This window comes from Musca autumnalis, unplaced genomic scaffold, assembly GCF_047663935.1.
Source record: "Musca autumnalis isolate F117 unplaced genomic scaffold, ASM4766393v1 scaffold_3, whole genome shotgun sequence".
NCBI lineage: Eukaryota > Metazoa > Arthropoda > Insecta > Diptera > Muscidae > Musca > Musca autumnalis.
Window position 1 is genome coordinate 225,746,076 of NW_027411866.1, and position 23,140 is coordinate 225,769,215.

The 23,140-nt window shown below is 35.8% G+C and overlaps 1 protein-coding gene across 1 annotated transcript; it reads right to left on the reverse strand.

Moving 5' to 3' along the window:
• Positions 1-876: 876 nt before the first annotated feature.
• On the reverse strand, positions 877-1,451 carry LOC141397172 (uncharacterized). The gene is made up of 2 exons (XM_073973128.1): positions 1,277-1,451; positions 877-1,216 (listed from the first exon to the last, which is right to left on the reverse strand). Exons 1-2 carry the CDS (start codon positions 1,431-1,433, stop codon positions 945-947), a joined length of 429 nt encoding a protein of 142 aa, XP_073829229.1. The 5' UTR covers positions 1,434-1,451; the 3' UTR covers positions 877-944.
• Between the last annotated feature and the right edge of the window lie 21,689 nt (positions 1,452-23,140).

The window sequence follows — 23,140 nt, forward strand, 5'->3', positions numbered from 1 at the left end:
CGAAAATCGGGAGGTAATGTTGTATGGGGGCTACACTAAAACATGGACCAACGGTGACGATTTTTGGTGGAAAACTTTCGTGACCACTGAGAACATCAAATGTCAAATTACAGCTAGTTCGGTTAAAAATTTTAGCTAAAATCCTCAAAATATCGAAAATCGGGAGGTACAGTTATATGAGGGCTGCACCGAAACATGGACTTATGTTTACGATTTTTGGTGGAGACGTTTCGTGTCCACAGAGAATCTCAAATAAAAAATTACAGCTAGTCCGGTTAAAAATTGTAGCTAAAATCTTCAAAATACCAAAAATCGGAGGTCCCGTTATATGGGGGCTATACCAAAACATGGACCAATGTTGACGGTTGAGAAGTTTCGTGACCACTCAAATGTCAAATTACAGCTAGTTCGGTTTAAAATTGTTGTAAATCCTCAAACTATCGAAAATCGGGCGGTACCGTTATATGGGCGCTATACCAAAACATGGACCTATGGCCATAATTTTTAGAGTATAATTATATTTAATTCGGTTTGAAAATGTACCGCTACATGGGGGGCTATATTAAACCGTGGACAGATATTGCCCATCATCGAACTTGTCCTGCTTGCAAACAAAAAACGAATCTTCCCAAAATTTCAGCGTCCTATCTTAATTTTTGTGGATGCTAGAGTGATTACCACAGACGTACGGACGGACATGCATAGATCGACTCCGAATTTTACCCTGATCAAGAATATATATACTTTATATATACTTTATATGGTCGCAATGATTATTTCAAGGTGTACAAACGGAAAAAACAATTTTAATATACCCTCCTTACTAGGGTGGAGGGTATAATAAATTAAATTAATTAAGATTAAATAAATCGAACATTTAAATATAGCCGATATTTTAATTATATTTTACAAAGAAATAATTATTGATAAGTAACACATACAAATTAAACACTTTTGCCATAGACAACAACCATGTATCGCAAATGATCGGCATTCTTGGCTACAACTTGCAACGAAATCGAAGTTTGTCCAATGCCTCCTGCGGTAACGTAGGCCTGAGTGGTGGCATCATCAGAGGCTTCAACATATAAAACAATTTGTGTGATTGCGGCATTATTTTCAGAATCTGCCGATGGATAGTCATAGTCTAAAGAAATTTCATCCTGGATGTTATCAAAAGATTGTTCATATTGGTAAGAGAAAAGGATTCGAGCACCTGAAGGGGAAAGGAAATTAAAAAAGTTAATAAAAAAAGGAATTGTGTGGTGTCTCTTACCATCAACTTCTTGTCCCAAAGTATAACGATCAAAGGAGCTGCGACCTGTTATAACTTGTGGTAATGCCTGTTTCTCGATTTCCTCCACAACAGGCCTACCATGACTGCCAATGGCAAAAATTGCCATTGCAAATGTGAAAATAATTTTAAACGACATGTTGCTTTGATTTTTCTCTAGCTGTCAATTGGTTATTGTTCCATTTCAATGCAAAGATAGGGTTCTTATATCTTCTGCTACCGTCGATGTAATCAGTGTTCCAAGTTCTGGGAATTTGTTTGTTCAATGTTATCAGTTAAAGATTTGTTGTGCATCAAATACAGTGGGCGTATGTTTCGAAAGATGTAACTAAAACAAGTAAAAAAGCATTAAGTTCGGCCGGGCCGAACTTTTCATACCCTCCACCATAAAATATTCATTCCTGTCCCCAACTTTAAGTTAGTACGTTAAAATGTCAGATAATGTACATAAAATGTTTCATTCGGGAGGCCCTTTTTTATGGTGCCTATATCTAACTGTTGACAATTTTTGGTGGGCTAGAAATTGGGAGGTACTGTTATATAGGGGTTAAAATAAAACATGGGCCTATGTTGACAGTTTTTGATGGGAGCCTTTAATGTCAAATAACTCCTAATTCGGTTAAAAAATTTAGCTAGAATCCTCAAAATATCGAAAATCGGTACATAACGTGGGAACTTCAAATGTCATTAACAGCTAGTTCGGAGGTATCTGGGCTATACGAAAATATGAACTTAAATGAACAATTTTTGTTGACTTTTGAATTTCAAATTACAGAAAGTTCGCCCAAAAAAATAAAGCTAAGGTACGGAAAATCGGGAGGTTTGTTTTGGGGATATACAAAAACACGGACCTACGTTCGGTTAAACATTTTAAGTAAAATCCTCAAAGTACCGAAAATCGGGAAGCATCGTTATATTGGGGCTATGTTGAAAATTGTTGATGCAGATGTGTGGTGACCACTACAACCTTCAAATGTCAAATTACAGTTAGTTCTGTTAAAAATTGTAGCTAAAATTGCCAAATGGGCTACCGTTATATGGGGGCTATACCAAAACGTGGACCTATGTCCACAAGTTTTGTTAAATAAGTTTAATGACACTTAAGAACCCTAAATGTCAAAATATAGCTAAGTCGGTCTGAAAATGTAGCTAAAACCGTCAAAATACCGTAAATCGGGGGGTACCGTTATATGGGGGCTATACCAAAACGTGGACCTATGTCCACAACTTTTGTTATATAAGTTTATTGACATTTAAGAACCCTAAATGTCAAATTATAGCTACATCGGTCTGAAAATGTAGCTAAAAACGTCAAAATACGGCAAATCGGGGGGTACCGTTATATGGGGGCTATACCAAAACGTGGACCTATGTCCACAACTTCTAATATATAAGTTTATTAACACTTAAGAACCCTAAATGTCAGATTATAGCTACATCGGTCTGATAATGTAGCTAAAAACGTCAAAATACCGTATATCGGGGGTACCGTTATATGGGGGCTATACCAAAACGTGGACCTATGTCCACAACTTTTGTTATATAAGTTTATTGATACTTAAGAACCCTAAATGTCAAATTATAGCTAAATCGGTCTAAAAATATAGCTAAAAACGCCAAAATACCGCAAATCGGGGGGTACCGTTATATGGGGGCTATACCAAAACGTGGACCTATGTTCACAACTTCTAATATATAAGTTTATTAACACTTAAGAACCCTAAATGTCAAATTATAGCTACATCGGTCTGATAATGTAGCTAAAAACGTCAAAATACCGTATATCGGGGGGTACCGTTATATGGGGGCTATACCAAAACGTGGACCTATGTCCACAACTTTTGTTATATAAGTTTATTGATACTTAAGAACCCTAAATGTCAAATTATTGCTAAATCGGTCTAAAAATGTAGCTAAAAACGCCAAAATACCGCAAATCGGGGGGTACCGTTATATGGGGGCTATACCAAAACGTGGACCTATGTTCACAACTTCTAATATATAAGTTTATTAACACTTAAGAACCCTAAATGTCAAATTATAGCTACATCGGTCTGATAATGTAGCTAAAACGTCAAAATACCGTATATCGGGCGGTACCGTTATATGGGGGCTATACCAAAACGTGGACCTATGTCCACAACTTTTGTTATATAAGTTTATTGATACTTAAGAACCCTAAACGTCAAATTATAGCTAAATCGGTCTAAAAATGTAGCTAAAAACGTCAAAATACCGCAAATCGGGGGGTACCGTTATATGGGGGCTATACCAAAACGTGGACCGATATAGCCCATCATCGAACTTGACCTGCCTGCAAACAAAAGACGCATTTTCCCAAAATTTCAGCGTCCTATCTCCATTTTTGTGGATGCTAGAGTGATTACCACAGACGGACGGACGGACGGACGTGCTCAGATCGACTTAGAATTTTACCCTGATCAAGAATATATATACTTTATAGGGTCGCAAATGAGTATTTCAATGCGTTACAAACGGAAAAACAAACTTAATATACCCTCCATACTATGGTGGAGGGTATAAAAATTATATATTAAAATGTTGGACCGTAAACAATCATAGCACAGTGGATGCGCTCGCCATATGACAAAATTCAAAAATTTGATGTCTGTGTATAACAGTTTTATGGCAAAGTCCAGGATTTATCTTGGTCCCTCTTTCAACGCAAGTGCACACTGACCTCCCTGTGGTGTCACCTGGGGAAATGCCTTTAACACTCGTTAAAGGTAGTGAGCTAACATGTGCCGCGCGTTCACCCATAAGAACGTTAAATACTTGGGTTTGGGCGTCGGGTTAGTAACCCTCCCCTAGAAAAAGCAGCCTACTATTAAAAAACCAAAGAAAAGAAAAACAAACCCCTTTAAAGTTGACGAACCCCGCAAACGTTTTAAGGACCATGATCTGCGAATCTGCACCTGGAATGTTCGCATTCTTTACAGAGAAGGTGCAGTTTACGCATTGGCCGATGTACTTGAAAAGTACAAGGCTGACATTACTGCCATACAGGAAATACGATGGAACGGGAAAGGCGTCACAACAACACCTAAGGGTGACGCACTGTATTATAACTGCCATGACACAAAGCATGAGTTTGGTTGTGGATTTGTAGTTGGTCGGATGTTAAAACATCTGGTCTCAAGCTTCACCCCAGTGAATGAAAGACTCGCTGCAATTCGATTAAAAGCTAAATTCTTGAACATCAGCTTTATTTGCGCTCATGGTCCCACTGAAGATAAGGACGAACAGACCAAAGATGTATTTTACGAGAGCTTAGAAAAAACTTATGACATGCCCTACCCATGACATTAAAATTATACTAGGCGATTTTAATGTCAAAATTGGAAAAGAGAATATCTTTGGCCCAACAGTCGGGAAATTAAGTCTCCACAGCGAAACATCTGACAATGGTATGAGGCTGAAGACTTTGCCGCTGCACGAAACATGGTAGTTAGCAGTACCTCGATATTCATAAGGGCACCTGGCTGTCTCCACATCAAAGAACAAGTAATCAAATTGATCATGTTATGATAGATGTAAGACATTCATCGAGCGTGTTAGGTGTACGATCGTTCCGAGGCGCAAACATTGATTCGGACCACAACCTTGTTGCAGCAAAGGTACGTACCCGTCTAAACGTTGCAAATAAAGCACGAAGAGACACAACGCGGAAGTTGGACATCGATAGGCTGCAAACACAACAGATAGCCACAGAATATTCCACTCAACTAGCCCAATTGCCTAATCAGAGCACTCCTTGTCCCGATAACATAGCAACACAATGGCAAAATATTGCCCAACATGCAAACACCCACAAAATCCATACTTGGATACCAGAGACCTCCACAAAGTAATTCATGGTATGCCCAGGAGTGTCGTGCTGCTATCGAAGATAAAAATGCGGCATATAGAGCTACTTTACAATCAGTAGCAACAAGGGATGCCAACTGTTCCGAGGTAAAAATCGCTATAGTCACATACCTTACCTTTTTTACCTTAAAACAGTTGACATTCCTGCTTAAGCAATGGTTATTGTACGTCAAAAATCACCACGAGTAGCGGGAAAACCACCAAATTGGCACCCCTGGTAGCAACGCGTAGCGCACGAGAAAGATATGGGGAGAAAAGGAGAGAAGAGAAACGTCTTTTCCGTAAGAAAAAGAGAGTGATGGAAAAGCGGGAGTGTGAACAAATCGAGATGTACTGGATACAGAATGAAGTCAGAAAATTCTACCAAAGAGTGGAACATCAAACAGATGGCTTTGGTACAGGCACATCCTCCTGTAGAGACCAGCAAGGTAATCTGGTAACAGATACAGATAGCGTGATAAGGATATGGAAGGGACATTTCCCCAATCTGCTGGTATCCAATAATACCGACTAAAGAATAAACCGACTAAAGAATAATAAGGCAGCAGGGGCTGATGGTGTACCAGCCGATCTGCTTAAAACCGGAGGCGACACGCTGAGAAGGTGTATGCATCAGTTAGTTAGCTCCATCTGGCAGGAAGAACGCGTACCCGACGATTGGAACCTGAGCATCATGTGTCCCGTCCATGAGAAAGGAGATAAGACTTTATGCTCCAACTATAGGGGCATAAGTCTACTCCCTATTGCCTACAAGATCGTGTCAGGGATATTGTGCGAACGACTAAAGCCTATGATCAATAAAATAATTGGACCATACCAATGCGGCTTTAGACCTGGCAAGTCCACCACTGACCAGATATTTACCCTGCGGCAAATCCTGGAGAAGACCCAAGAGAGGCCAATCGACACCTACCACATTTTTGTCGATTATAAAGCAGCCAGCTACGCTCAAAGGTATTCCAAGCCATGTCTGAATTTGGTATCCCCGCAAAGCTCATCCGGATTTGTAAAATGACTTTAACTGACACGAGATTCTCAGTTAAAATTGGAAAGAACCTCTCCGAAGTGTTTTGTACCAAAAGAGGTTTGAGACAAGGAGACAGACTTTCGGGTGATCTCTTCAACATCCCGCTGGAAAAGGTTATACGAGAGGCAAACGTCAAAAGAAGTGGCACAATCTACACCAATAGCCACATCTTACTTGCTTATGCTGATGATATAGACATCATGGGACGATCTGTAAGAAAAAGAAGTAACTGATACTTTTATGAAGGTCGAAGGAGTATCTGCTAAAGTGGGTCTGGCGGTAAACGGTGAGAAGACCAAGTTGATGGTGTCGACGCGCAATGCGTCCATTGAGCTCGGACCAACTGTGGAAGTTGGTTCCTATAATTTTGAGGTAGTAAAAGACTTCGTCTACCTCGGCACCTCCGTAAACACAACAAACAACATCAGTTGTGAAATAAGAAGAAGAATTGTATTGGCCAACAGATGCTACTATGGTTTAAGTAAGCAATTTAAAAACAAAGCCACATCTCGTCAAACAAAAATAACACTATACAAAACGCTGATACTACCCGTGGTAATGTATGGCTCCGAAGCATCGGTACTTGCGCAAGCAGACATGGCAGTGCTTTGTGTGTTTGAAAGAAAAATTCTTCGAAAGATCTACGGACCAATCTGCGTTGACGGTGAATATCGACGTCACATGAACCACGAGCTGTATCTGCTGTGCCGTGCAACGACATCAATATAGTTAAAAGTATCGAGATGCAGCGATTGCGTTGGCTAGACCATATCATAAGAATGGGCGAAGATGAACCCGCTAAAAAGGCGTATAAATACAAACCGCTTGGCGGTGCACGCAGAATGGGCAGGTCAAGGAATAGATGGCGCAAACAAGTGGATGAAGAGATGAAATAGTGCGGTATTCCTGAAAGCGAATCAATAGACAGAGAGAAATGGAGATCTTTTCTTAGTTCGGCCTATGGAACAAATGCTAAGTAATGCTTGGTTTACATTTGCGAAATCCACTTGATTTCAACTGTAAATTCCTCTGCATATACGTCGAATGAAAACTCATCCGAAGTCCATTGGATTTCATTTGACGTTTAAGCAATGTAATTGACAGTTGAAAGCGAGTGGATTTCGTAAATGTAAACCAATCATAAGTAAAGTTTTAAGATGATATACCAATGTTAACTATTTTTGTCTCATTGTCCTAAAGAAATCCATCCACTGTGCATAGTCCCCTAAGAAGATTATTACTTTCAACCATTATTATGGCTTGAGATACGCATAGGTTATTTTCAAGGAAAAAGTTCATTCAATTATCCGTACTTTTCCCATTTGCTCATTCGTTGTATCTTCGAAGAATTTCGGAATTTGATTTACAAAAATTTCTAATTAAAATTTCCTCATAATGAAACTTAGTGTCGACGTTTACTTCCAAGGTGCTGCATTTTTTTTTTTTTTCATTTCAGGTGTTCACAGAAGTAATTTCAATTATCTGGAGGAGTTTTGCAATTTACACGCTCAGATACCTTGTAACCAAATATCTCGTTCGCTGATAAGAATGAAAAACAAATAGTTTTTAAGGTAATTAATATAATTAATAGTCATTGCAATAGAGATCAATGCTTTGCTTTTGGTATCAAGTGGTTGTTTATCATATGCCTAAAAGTATGCAATGTCATAATTATATTGCATTTATTAAACTGTTATATATATTAACCCTAATATGGCACACACACATATTGCGACGTATTTAGCATGCTCTAAGCGGTGAAGAACATACCGTCGGTGTCATGCTTATGTGTTCCATACGCCATTTGCCCGCTTTGAGATAATCGCATTTTAATGTTTTGCGTCACAACTGCGTTGAGCTGACTAAAGAAAATATTTATATTGTTTTTGGTTATTATTTTTTTATGTTATGACCGTGCTTTATCAATTCCAAGAAGAGTGTTTTTCACCGGGCTGATTCGGTCAGAGTTGTTAATAAAATAAAACTAATTTATTTCATGTTTTAACTCAACGTTTCGTTGGTCTGTTTCCAACTTTTTATTATGAAAATCCTAACGACAAAATACAATTGGTTACTTATACAACATTTTGTGCAAACAGATTTTTCGTATACTTACAATTATTCTTAGTTACATTCTTATTAGATATTGTCATCAAAATATAAAAAACTGGACATCACAACACAGAATTTGTATAATTTAATAAAATATATAATAATAATGTAAATAAAAATATTGCAGCACTTAAATCTAAATCACAGAACTGTTTCATTTAAAAGATTGCAAGTGAATATTGGAGCTTGGTGTTATCTTTATCCTCTTTGGTGTTGATTGATTTATGTATCCTCTCTTGAATACGTAAGCTCTCCAGAGTATACCTTTTACTCTCCCTTTTTCCTCTATCCAATATTCGCACATTCTCAAAATCTGCAGTATGGCCATACTCTTTTATGTGCTGAGCTAATGCAGTACTTTCTTTCCCCTTTTTATATCAGTTTCGTCTTCGTTTAATCTTATGCTAAGCATTCGTTTCGTCGTTCCAACATAAACTTTTTTACACGAGTCTCCTTTGTTGCCTTTACAAGTTAAGTTATTTCATAAACAACATTATTTTCTTTTAATTTTTCTGTTTTGTTTCTCTTTGTAAATATTTTCTTTAGTGTTTCGTTCGATCGGTATGCTATTGTGTTGTTTTCTAGTGATGATGTTGTTATTGTTCTTAATGTGTTTCTATCTGTTAGCTTTGGTATGTAAGGGACACTGAAAAAGTTAGTTTTGTTATCGGGTTTATTTGATGTATTATGGATTCTCATATTTTCAATTTTTCTGTTGATCAGATTCTTTATTATGTACAGTGGGTAGTTGTTTTGAGTAGTATTTCTGTAATTCTCTTTATGTTAGCATTGGTATATTCCTTATCACACATGTAAAAAACTTTAGCTTCGTTCCAGAACTAAAAAGTTTTTACACATTTAACACATTTTGCACATTTTTGCCCGAAACGCGTTCCCGTACACCAAAAAAGTTGCAAAATGTTCACATCTCTTTGAACAAAAATGGCGCGGAATAGGTTTCTCTTTAGAAACTTTTTACACGATAAATTTCAGTGAGCAAAAATGTGCAACATGTTTGCCGCCTTCTGATTAGCTGATACGCCGACTTTGACTTTTGTTCCAGATTATTTGACGTTTCTGCCATTTTTCCGTTCCCGTACATTTTGGAAAAATGTGTGCGTTGAACTAGTTTTTGACAGTTTTCTCTTTTGCACATTTTACCATTAAAAAAGTACTGGAACGAAGCTTTTATTTATCAAGTTGTTTGCAGGGCTGATTTTTATTGTGTTTGGTTGAGTTGAATGGAAATTGATCATTCTTCCTGAAGATGTAGCTTTGGTGTACCAATTTGTTTTGATTATATTGTTGTATCTTATGATCGTCATATCTAAATATGGTATTTTGTTGTTTTTTTTTTTTTCAATTCTAGTGTAAATTGCAGCTTATTGTGGTATGAATTTAATAATTTTAGTATGGTGTTTGTATGTTTGTATGGTTTTTGTCTATTATTGCGAAAATGTCATCAACATATTTCGATATTAATTTGATTTCGATATTGTTCCTTCTTAATTCTCCAAGTACGTCATCTAATAATGTGTCTAAGACAATGTCTGCAATAGTTGGTGACAGCGGATTTCCCATTGGCATTCCGTATGTTTGGGTGTAAATCTTATCGCTGTATTTAAAATAGTTGTTATCAACTAGACAAAATTGTAGCAATTCCAGAAATCTTCTCTTTGGAATTGTCGTGTATTCTTGCAATGTTTCCCATTTGTCCAAAATATTTCTTATTGCTAGGTGTGTAGGTATGTTAGTAAATAACGATACCACGTCAAAGGAGACTAGAATATCATTTTCACCCAAACTAATAATATTTAATTTTTCTTTGAGTTCACCTGCGTTTTTTATGTTATAGTCCGTTGAGATGATGTTTTTTAGGATTTTACCCATATGTTGAGATAAATTGTAACATGGTAATTTAGTGGACGAAGATATACAGTGACACAGAAAAGTATACATACACCCTACAAAAATGCAGTTTTGGCTAAATCGTTGGGTTTTTTACAGCAACAACTGCACGGTGTGGTTCCTTGGTGACAAAATAACCATAATTACACAAATTTATTTTAATCTAATACGTATATTTAGTACAATTAAAGAAATTCAATTTTCACAACACAGAAAAGTATACATACACCCCAAGGAAATTCGAGTATTATCGTAAAATTTATGGAATTAGTAGCAAAATTTATACATTTTTTAGTTTTGGCGAATGACTCTAGGTATCTGAGATATATTTTAGAGAAAAGAAAATAATTTTTGGGGGTCAAATGCCGTTATTTAGGGTCAAATTTCTTATATACCTCGTTAAAGCTGACCCTTGCTTAATTTTTTGCGTTTTTAGGTATTCTACTTTATAAAAAGCACAAAATTCGTATCTGATGGCAAATCTTGAGACCCTAGAAAGCTTTGAAGCTGTTTTTGTGCATAATATACCTCCCTGAACGTCGATAAATGCACGTTTTGCCTCAGATTTCTCAGGAAGTGAATAGATTCCGCGGAATTTTTGGTGCAAATTACAGGCCATCTATAGCCTTGAATTGCCTTGTAATATTGTCGGATGCAATCCTTGGGCATCAATTGACTCAGAAATGTACAATTATACGAAACGTTTCGCGCCTATAGTAACGGTAATGATCATAATACGAAAACGACGTTGTTCACAGTACAAATTTCATGCTTTTTTGGTAGTGCTTATATTTTGTTGCTTTAGAAGCTTTGGGAAGAGGTTTGTAACAAAATATGTCACATTTCTGATTCAATTAATGCCCAAGGATTGTATCAGACCATATTACAAGGCAATTCAATGCATTTTGTATTAATTTTCGCCAAGAATTCCGCGGAATATATTAACTTCCTGAGAAATTTGAGGGAAAACGTGCATTTATCGACGTTCAGGAAGGTATATTATGCACAAAAACAACTTCAAAGCTTTCTAGGGTCTCAAGATTTGCCATCTGATACGAATTTTGTGCTTTTTATAAAGTACAATACCTAAATACGCAAAAAATTAAGCAAGGGTCAGCTTTAACGAGGTATATAAGAAATTTGACCCTAAATAACGGCATTTGACCCCCAAAAATTATTTTCTTTTCTCTAAAATATATCTCAGACACCTAGAGACATTCGCCAAAACTAAAAAATGTATACATTTTGCTACTAATTCCATAAATTTTACGATAATACTCTTATTTCCTTGGGGTGTATGTATACTTTTCTGTGTTGTGAAAATTGAATTTCTTTAATTGTACTAAATATACGTATTAGATTAAAATAAATTTGTGTAATTATGGTTATTTTGTCACCAAGGAGCCACACAGTGCAGTTGTTGCTGTAAAAAACCCAACGATTTAGCCAAAACTGCATTTTTATAGGGTGTATGTATACTTTTCTGTGTCACTGTAGGTCTAAGAGGTACATTTGCTTTATGTGTCTTGGGTAACCCATAAAGTGTTGAGGCTTCAGCAGAGTGACACGTCAAGTTATGTTTCTCCGATTTTGTGATGTAATTATTTTTAAGTAAGTCTGATATAATGTTGTTATTTGTTTTTTGCAGTTTCATTGTTGGATCTATTCTCGTTATTTTATATGTTGATTTATCGTCAAGTAATGCTTCCATCTTTGAGTTATATTTATCCTTATAGAGAATGACTTCAAGTTGTTTTAGAAATTTTCTTGTCTGTTCGTAGATGCCTATAATATATTTTTCTGTTTCATTGTTGTTCATTTTTCTCCTGTGGTTCGAAATTCTTCCTGCGAATTTTGCTCTTACTAAGTCTTTTTCTCTTTCGTCCTGTATAGTTTGTACCCACTGTTCTATGTCTGCAATTAGTGGTATAGGTGCAAAATTTCTTTTTGTTAATGGAAGCACAGATTTTTTCCCCATTGACAATATCCACTTATTTTTCATTGTTTGTTTGTTTTGTTTATTGTGGAAGATTCAATCTCATTTCGATTGCTTGAGTGGAGTATTCCTCCATTGGCTCAACTTCATTTATTGCCCTCTATTACAGAGAGTAATGTTTTTCAAAACGAACTGACAGTGTTGCAAAATTTTACTGATCGCTACCAATATCATGATTTCATCCCGACGAAGGGAATTATCAATTGGCTTCTCAGTTTTTTAAATTATGCCTTTTTTAGTGAAAACCGAACTCTTTAAGTGTCTAGTATTCCCAAATGAATGAGAATCACACTCACTTTTCGGCTTTTCCAAAGAAACACCAAAATCAAAATATCCTGCAACCTGTCAGCATGTATCAACTAAGAATTCGTCGAATTCTGTGAGTTGAAAATAACATCACCACAGTTGCCTGTGACTTTTGATTATTTGTTTTGATTATTGTTGACCTGTTGAATATTACTTTTGTTTGGCGATAGTTTGGCTGAAGGTCATTAAAAATATTGCTGTTTTATTTTGTTTGATTAAATTTTATTTCCAATATTTCAATTGTCGTCGACAATCATCCTCAGGGATCTATTTTTAAAAACACAATTTTATTATTACACATTATAAAATACAAATGTAACACAAGATATTTTATTTACATTTATTTATGGCTTTTCTTCCATCTAATTCTAATGTCAACATCAACTAAGCTTTCGTCGGTACTTATGAACTATGTTTCTATACATATGTGCACAGTGGTCTGTGTCAGATTTATAATTAATTCTTTTGTCAGTGGGAATGTTAATAATCTTCATGCTTCATCTCTAGAGTATATCGTCTTTTGTAATTATTTTCATGTGCAATAATGTCAACGTTTTTAAAATCTGGTTTGTGTCCCGTTTTTATACAATGGGCCCCTAAAGCTGTTTTTTATACCCTCCACCATAGTATGGAGGGTATATTAAGTTTGTTTTTCCGCTTGTAACGCATTGAAATACTCATTTGCGACCCTATAAAGTATATATATTGTTACGGAATTAGATTTAACTAATCTCCGTGTAGACGTTGTTTTATTCCCCGATACGATTTGTACCAAATAAAACAGGGTTCGTTTTAGATTACGTTTCTACAATGCTTTATTTACTTTATTACACTTATTCAGAACCGACTTTAATTACAAAGCACACAGCAAGTCTCTAGTTAGCACGCAGCTCTTATTTAACCGATCTGTTCAGTTCAACGCTTAAAACACCACTAAATCGTCATTGCCAGTTCCCCTGTATTTATATCCCAAAGTCTCCCTGTTCGAGAGTCCTCTAGAAAATGTCTGGCAACTCCTCGAATATGTACAACGAACACACAGACGCACATTCGCACTAAGCGAACAACCAGACTCACATACATGGGGGATGATCAATGACGTAATTACAACAACAAATAAATGCAAGAAAAGAAGTAACAAACTAAACGATAATTACATGATTTTGGCAAAACAAACAAAAGAACATTAACAAAAGGTAATGTAACGACTAGAATGATGAAGAGAGTTCTACATGGTAGTTGTTGTTGCTTAAATAAAATAACTGCGTAATAAACCGTTACGTTACAATTAAAATTTTTAAATTAACGGAAATTAAACTAAATTAACTTAAACCTATCAGTTACATTCGTAACAATATTCTTGATCAGGGTAAAATTCTGAGTCGATCTGTGCACGTCCGTCCGTCCGTCCGTCTGTGGTAATCACTCTAGCATCCACAAAAATGGAGATAGAACGCTAAAATTTTGGGAAAATGCGTCTTTTGTTTGCAGGCAGGTCAAGTTCGATGATGGGCCATATCGGTCCACGTTTTGGTATAGCCCCCATATAAAGGTACCCCGCGATTTACGGTATTTTGCCGTTTTTAGCTACATTTTCAGAGCGATTTAGCTATATTTTGACATTTGGGCTTCCTAAGTGTCAATAAACTTATATAACAAAAGTTGTGGACATAGGTCCACGTTTTGGTATAGCCCCCATATAACGGTACCCCCCGATTTACGGTATTTTGACGTTTTTAGCTACATTTTCAGACCGATGTAGCTATAATTTGACACTTAGGGTTCTTAAGTGTCAATAAACGTATGTAACAAAAGTTGTGGACATAGGTCCACGTTTTGGTATAGCCCCTATATAACGGTACCCCCGATTTACGGTATTTTGACGTTTTTAGCTACATTTTCAGACCGATTTAGCTATAAATTGACATTTAGGGTTCTTAAGTGTCAATAAACCTATATAACAAAACTAGTGGACATAGGTCCATGTTTTGGAATAGCCCCCATATAACGTTACCGCCCGATTTCAGGTATTTTGACTTTTAAACTTACATTTCTAGACCGAATTAGCTATAATTTGATATTTAGGGTTCTTAGTGCCCAAAAAACTTATATTCGAAATAATTATGAACGTAGGTCCATGTTTTGGTATAGCCCATATAACGGTACCTCGGTATCCTACAAGTTTTAACCGAATTATCTGTAATTTGAACATTTGACATTTGAAATTTTTAGTGGTCACCACACCTCTCCACCAAAAATTGTCAAGAAAGGTCGATGTATTGATAAAGCTCCCATATAAAATACCTCCCGATTTTCATTTTTAACTACAATATTAAACCGAACTAGCAGTAATTTGCAATTGAAGTTCTTAGTGGTCACAACACCTCTCCATAAAAAATTGTCAACATAGGTCCATGTTCGGATATAGCTCCCATGTAACGGTACCTCCCAATTTTCAGTAATTTGGCAATTTAAGCTACAATTTTTAACAGAACTAACAGTAATTTGACATTTGAAAGTTGTAGTGGTCACCACACATCTGCATCAACAATTTTCAACATAGCCCCAATATAACGATACTTCCCGATTTTCGGTACTTTGAGGATCTTACTTAAAATGTTTAACCAACGTAGGTCCATGTTTTGGTACAGCCCCAAAACAAACCTCCCGATTTTCCGTACCTTAGCTTAAGCTTTTTTTGGACGAACTTTCTGTAATTTGAAATTTAAAAGCCAACAAAAATTCTGCAACAAAAATTGTTCATTTAAGTTCATATTTTCGTATAGCCCACATACCTCCGAACTAGCTGTTAATGACATTTGAAGTTCCCACGTTATGTACCGATTTTCGGTATTTTGAGAATTCTAGCTACAATTTTTAACCGAATTAGGAGTTATTTGACATTAAAGGCTCCCATCAAAAACTGTCAACATAGGCCCATGTTTTATTATAACCCTATATAATGGAACCTCCCAATTACTCGCCCACCAAAAATTGTGAACATACATAGTTAGATATAGGCACCATAAAAAAGGGCCTCCCGAATGAAGAATTTTATGTACATTATCTGACATTTTAAAGTACCCACTTAAAGTTGTGGACAGGAATGAAAACTAATTATTTCATTTTAGTTCAGAATATTTTATGGTGGAGGGTATGAAAAGTTCGGCCCGGCCGAACTTAACGCTTTTTTACTTGTTGTTCAATAGGTTTGTCCATCTTTTGATCTGATTTGTAACCAGAAAGTCGTGTTTTAAGTTTGGTTTTAGTCGTGCCAACATATTGAAATATTGAAAATAAAATTTAATCAAACAAAATAAAACAACAATCTTTTTAATGACCTTCAGCTAAACTATCGCAAAAAAAAATAGTTATACATTTGACTTGAATTAATATTATTAATATATTATTATTATTATTATTAATTATATTATTATAATAATAGTATATAGAATATATTAGCAAAAATCTAGAGGAATATGTATTGGAATATACAAGTTATAGAGAAAAAAAATTTCCATCCTTGCCTCATGATGCAGAATGATTCGTCTTCTCTTGTTCGTTTTTCGAATTCCTCAGGACTGTAGTGTAACACTCAGAATTAACCGCCCTATATTTGAAAACCGCATGTCCTATGGGAATGAGACTAACAAATGTTGTAGCTATGAAAATTCTCTAACAAAATTGGTATTCGTATCTATTTTCCTAGGTTATACCAATTTCCAGATATATAAGTTTAAGTTGGGAAATTGTAGTCATGACATTTTTTTTATAAGGAGACGATACACTCAGTGCATTGTCCCAATTGGAACTTCTATATCTCAATAACGGTAAAACCTACGAAAATATCATTAATTTCAATCGTGTAAAGGTTTTTCGTTGCTACAACATTTTCTCTTGTCGCATTTCGATAGGACTTGCAGTTTTCAAGCAAAATCGTGAAAACCTAAACAACTCCTAAAAATGTCAACTTGAATCGCAATTTATTTAAAAAGCACTCTGGCGATTTTTTCGTTTTTTTCTCATCTATGAACATTGTAGTTTCAGAATCCGCAAAAACTTTCCAGGTGTAAACACCTTCCATTTAAAGTTGCTTCAAGAGCACCGTGTAAAGTCTTTCGTGAAATTTAGGTCGAAATATAGTTATCGTCTTTTATTTCATGCAATTCTTGATTACGTGACAAATCGTCATTTTTCAAATTTTACCAAAAATCGTCAAAATGACGATAAATCGTCAAATTCGGCAACACGTCGATCCATACCAACAAATTTCTGGTGGAAAGTTGTTAGACTGGGTTTTAGAAACTCGAACTATAAGTGTACGAAAAGTACTCAAATGTACTAAATTTAGTACCATTTGGATAGAGCTAAAAGCTTGAAATTTGGAATGAAAATCAAGGTTTAGAAGTAGGGTTGAGATAAGGAGGTGGTTTTGGAAATGAGTACACACAAAAAGTACTAAATGGTACTAAATTTGGTACAGTTGGGATTTGGTTGAATAGATAAAGCTGGAAACCTGACATTTGAAATTAGGGTTACTGTTGAAGTGTAGAATTGAGATATGGGGGTGGTTTTGGAAATTCGTACTATGTACTAAATGGTACTAAATTTGGTACATTTTGGATTTGGGTGAACGAGTAGAGCTAGAATTCTGAAATTCGGAATTAGGGTTACTGTTGGAGTGTAGGATTGAGGAAGTTTTGAAAATTCGTACTTAAGGGTACGAATGTGGTAAATGGTACTAAATTTTGTACAATTTGGATTTGGGTGAACGAGTAGAGCTGGAATCCTGAAATTTGGAATTAAAATTACTTTTGGAGTGTAGGATTGAGGTAGTTTTGGAAATTCGTACTTATGGGTACGGAGAACACAAAATGGTACTAAATTTGGTACATTTTGGATTTGGATGAACGCGTAGAGCTGGAATCCTGAAATTTGGAATTAAGATTACTGTTTAAATGTAGGATAGAGGAAGTTTTGGAAAATCGTACTTATGAGTACGGAAAATACTAAATTTGGTACAATTTCGATTTGATAAAATTCTGATATTTTGAAGTAAGATTACAGTTGGACTGAGGGAGTTGTGGAAATTCGTACTTATGGGTACGGAAAGCACTAAATTTGGAATTAAGATTACTGTTGAACTGTAGGATTGAGGTACGAAAAGTACTAAATTTGGTACATTTTGGATTTTGGAATCCTGAAATTTGGAATTAATTTTATTGTCGAAGTCCATGATTCACGTAGTTTTGGAAAAACGCACTTACGGGTAGGAAAAGTACTAAATGGTACTAAGTTTGGTAAAATTTGGATTTGGGTGAACGGATAGAACTGGAGTCCTGAAATTCAGAATTAAGATTACAGTTGGAGTGTGTAATTGAGGAAATTTTGGAAGTTAGTACTTATGGGTACGAAAATTTGGGTGAACGGATAGCGCTGCAATCCTGAAATTTGAAATTATGATTACGGTTGTCCTGTAGGATTGAGGAAGTTTTGAAAGTTCGTACTTATGGGTACGAAGAGAACTAAATGGTACTAAGTTTGGTACAATTTGGTATTGAACGAACGGACAGGTGGAATCCTGAGATTTGGGATTAAGATTACTATTATTATTTTGTATTAATGTCAGTGTAGATTTGAGATATGTGGTTGTCGAAATACGTACCATAAGTATACGAAAATTAATTATTAGTACACAATTTGTTGTTGGGTGTAGGGACCGAGCTAGAATGTGCATTTTTTGGAGTTAGGGTGAGTATTGGTTTGTAACGTGGTGTATGGACGTGTTTTAAGAAATGCGTACCATAAATTTACTAAAAGGACTAAAGCGGTCTGAATGTTTTATCGGGTGTAGGAACAGAGCTGTAATTCTGAAATTTGTTTTTAGAGTAACTGTTGGTATGCGGGTTTATGATATGGAGATGGCTTTGAAAATGCATATAGTACTAAATGGTGCAGAATTTGGTATAATTTGTTATTATGTAAAGGGGTTAGCAGGATTTTTTTGTAATTTTAGGAGGAGGTTTCGGAAATTCGGTTTTTGATTTCCTTTATTTTTTGCTGTGGTGATGCTGCTGATTAACAAAACATTTTAGTATATTTTCAATTTTTTTTTTTGACTAACGGTTCCAGAGATATCACGCCTTGAAAAAGTCAAATTCTGTACAAACTACATGCAATGAAATACTCATAACTTCTTTAATATTGGTCCAAATTGAAAAAATATATTTTTTTATGTTTTGTTGTTTTATCAGCTATTAAATAAAAAATAGCGAAAACAATTGCACAGTGGGCTTGGATGCTATTTTCGCGATTTAATATTTGTTTGAGATAAATTCATAAATATAAAATCAAAACAAATATTTATAAATGAAACTTTTAATTTTTTTAATAAAATAATAAATTTTGGACAATGGTATAAAGGAAAAATTGAATTGACAAATTTTAAAAAATTCAGAAAAAATAGTAATCGTCCGAATCCCATTACCACATAGGACTTAAAATTTTTGTAATTGAACGTAGTTTAATACAAAAAAATTTAAAGAAAATCGAAGGGGTCAAACATCTTTAAAAATTTACTTTAAATATTAAATCGCGAAATTTTTTATTTAATAGCTGATAAAACAACAAAACATAAAAAAAAGATTTTTTCAATTTGGACCAATACTAAAGAAGTTATGAGTATTTCATTGCATGTAGTTTTTACAGAATTTGACTTTTTCAAGGCGCGATATCTCTGGAACCGTTAGTCAAAAAAAATTTGAAAATATACTAAAATGTTTTGTTAATCAGCAGCATCACCACAGCAAAAAATAAAGGAAATCAAAAACCTCATCCTGAAAAAGTGTCCGATTTCACTCAGAAATCCCCATATGTATTTATATGTAAAGTACTATAATTGGGTTTGAGGGAACTGATAGAGCCGGAAGTGTAAACCGTGGTTGGTATATATGGTTTAAGGTTATATCCAGGTGTACGAAAACTATTAAATTTGGTAAAATTATTTATTGCATGAACGATGATATAAGGAGTTTTTTTTTAAATGCGTACAAATTCTGAAATTTGGTATGAGGATCGATGAGGGCTGAAATGGTATTGGAAATACCTACCATAACGCTAGGACTACGAAATGGTACTAAAATTGGTCTTGGGTTTATTTTTTACAAGAATGTTTTCTGAGGACAGAAAGCTCTTAATTAAAATGTCTCAAAAAATGTGCTGATGTGTAAGCGTGGGATACGTCTGTTTCTAAAAATCGAACTAATGTGGTATGAACATTACTTTAATAAAAATGAATATCGATTAAAATTGGCATTAGTTCAAGAAAATTTTCAGATTAAATATTGTTGATTTGTTTTTTATATTTATTCCGCATACGAAGTAGCGGGCATTTTGCTAGTACTGGTATAAAGGAAAAATTGTATTGACAAATTTAAATAAAATAAGAAAAAAAATAGTTATCATTCGAATCTCACTACCAAGTAGGACTTAACATTTTTGTAATTAATCGTAGTTTAATACAAAAAAATTTCAAGAAAATCGAATGGAACAATCATTGTTCAAAAATTGATTTTAAATATTACATCGCAAAAATTGCATCCAAGCCCACTGTGCAAAATTTGTTCTATTGTTTTATTAAATATCTGATAAAACAACAGAAACTACAAAAAACATTTTTTTCAAATTGGACCAATATTAAAGAAGTTATGAGTATTTCTTTACATATAGTTTGTACAGAATTCGACTTTTTCAAAGCGCGATATCTCTGGAACCTTTAGTAAAAAAAAACTTAAAATATATGCTGTGTTCCAGAACCTGCAAGAAGCTACTACTTTTTACAACGATAACAATTTTTCCTTTATGTAAAAAATAGTAAAAATTAGTAGATTCTTGCAGTACTGGAACAGACCAATACTAAAATGTCTTATTGATGAGCAGCATCATCTCAGCAAAAAATAAAGGAAATCAAAAACCTCATTTTGAAAAATTGTCCGATTTCACTCAGAAATCCCCATATACAAAAATAATAAAAATAGCACGATATACAGTAGAGAAAAATTGTTAATGGCCTACGCAGATGACAGGTCGATCAAAGGCAGTCTTAACAGCCACCTTAAGGAAATTGAAAAATAGTCTTCCCAAGTGGGTCTGGTAATAAGGGGCGATAATACCAACTTTATGGGATTAACACAGGACTCGGATAAAAAAAAAAAAATATTCGAAAAAATACAGTTTGAACCATGCATTTTACTAGCCAGCGACATTGTTACTCATACGAGGGTCACTTCTGGCCTAGGCAACTCGCAGGAAAGTTTGACAGTTTTTAGCCTAAGCGTACTCAGGTCAGTTTAACGTATGACCATGTGTTGGGTTGTTTACATTGGTTTGATTGTGACACATCCAAAACATGGTTTTTGAACGCTTTTGCAGCATTGGCGATTGCTGCTATTTTTCGGGTTCGTACGCATTGCTCCATGATTCGTCACCTGGATCCATATTAAAAACGTTTTTCGAAGCCGATCAACCGATCAACAAGGGATCCAACGGGGAAAACCCCATTTTTGCCGTCAAGTTTTCATGCAATATCGAATGTTTGTTGATGGAATAAATGCCCCAGGGATGTCTCTATTTCACGGTATTTAACATGGCGGTCTTTGATTATCCGTTCACGCACGGCTTAATTTTTTTCTGGCACAACGCCCGTTTTTTGGACGACCTTTACAACCTTCGCTTTTAGTGAGTGTCCGCCACGATTGAATTCATTGAACCAGTTTTTCTAAGTCCTATAGGATGGACCGTTATCGACATACAAAGATTTAGTAATTATCCACGTCGAAAGTTACGAAAATTATCAGACGAAAATGTTCACAAGTAAATTCTATGTTTTTGCAGTGATTTTTTGAAGTCACTGTAAACAACCTAACACATGGTCATACGTTAAACTGACCTGAGTACCTTTATAGTAAGTTTACATTTACGAAATCCACTCGATTTCAACTGTCAAATCCATTGCTTAAACGTCAAATGAAATCCAATTTATTTCAGATGAGTTTTCACGTATACGCAAAGGAATTGACAGTTGAAATCGAGTGGAGTGGATAAACAAAGCATAAGGCTAAAAACTGTCAAACTTTCCACAAAAATGTCAAATGACACCTGGCGACACTTCAAGTTGCCTAGGCCAGAAGGTTTTGGAGTGACTCTCGTACATAGTAAACGCATCCAGCTACAGCGTTTGCCTTGGCTGGATCATGACAATAGAATAGTCATTTGATGGTATACGTTCTAAGGGAAGGCTAATAGGCCATTAAGATATGACATCATTAGCCGGATTTGTCACATTATCAGGTTTTATTTGCTGAATCCGGACAAAATCTACCAGATTTACCATACAGAAATAAATCCTCGTACTGAGTGGATTTGTTTTAAATCCCGCATAAATCCTCGTATACAACTCTGTTTTTTGCAACATGTTGCTAGAAAATAAAAAAAAGTTGCAAGCTGACACAAGAAACAAGGTAGATGCATCGGTGAATTGCTACAACAAAAATAATTTAAAATGTCAAAATTTTTAAACAAGGCTTTGATATACAAAGTTGATTTTAATCAACCAAGACTAAAATTTACGATGTCTAAACGATAAAATAATTCTTTATTTGCTCATTGTTAGCATTAGTAGCATAATGTCTAACATTTTCAATATAAAACAATAAATAAATAAATAACAATAATTTATAACGAGTGGTTTTACCGAAGGCTGAGGTTAGCTCAGCCGCTGCCAGGGTCGACTCAAGGACCCACAAACCTTAAGTAAGATGAGACACGATTGAACTGTGCTTCAGAGTTGTATTTATATAATTTCCTAAACATAAGTTTCAGATAAGTTGGTATGTTGGTAAAGTTGGGGAACAGCCTCGGGTGGAATCGCTTCGAGTTGGTCGGTGTGAAGTAGGTGGTAATCGGCGGATAGAAGATGGGCTTGGTAGTTGACAGTCGATCGATAACACTCGAGTCGGAAATAGTGAAATCGGCAATCTTCTGATCGTCAGCCCTCGCTCGGCAATACTGGGATTGGCAATGGGTCGGTAGATCCCGTTGTTGGCGTATCGCACGGCTCGGCGTTATTCGGATTGCTGTCGGATCGGTAGTCTTCGTGTGTTGAGTTCGGCTCGGTAGTCTTCGGGTGTTGAGTTCGGCTTGGTAGTCTTCGGGTGCTGAGTTCGGCTCGGTGGTCTTCGGGTGTTGAGTTCGGTTCGTTAGTCTTCGGGTGTTGAGTTCGGCTCGGTAGTCTTTGGGTGTTGAGTTCGGCTCGGTTGTCTTCGGGTGTTGAGTTCGGTTCGTTAGTCTTCGGGTGTTGAGTTCGACTCGGTAGTCTTCGGGTGTTGAGTTCGGCTCGGTAGTCTTCGGGTTGCTACTCTGTAAAGAGAAGAGGCGGGTATAGTTAGGCAATAGAGCGAACGGATCGCAAGGAGCGAACGAATCGGCAGGAGTGAACGAATCGACAGGAGCGAACGAATCGGCAGGAGCGAACTAATCGGCAGGAGCGAACGAATCGACAGGAGCGAACAAATCGCAAGGAGCGAACGAATCGGCAGGAGCGAACGAATCG

Bases quoted from the DNA above. Each gene is read 5' to 3' on its own strand.
- LOC141397172 (XM_073973128.1), bottom strand. From the start codon at position 1,433: ATGTCGTTTAAAATTATTTTCACATTTGCAATGGCAATTTTTGCCATT. The intron at 1,217-1,276 runs GTAAGAGACACC...TTTCCCCTTCAG, and splicing joins TTTGGGACAAGAAGTTGATG to GTGCTCGAATCCTTTTCTCT.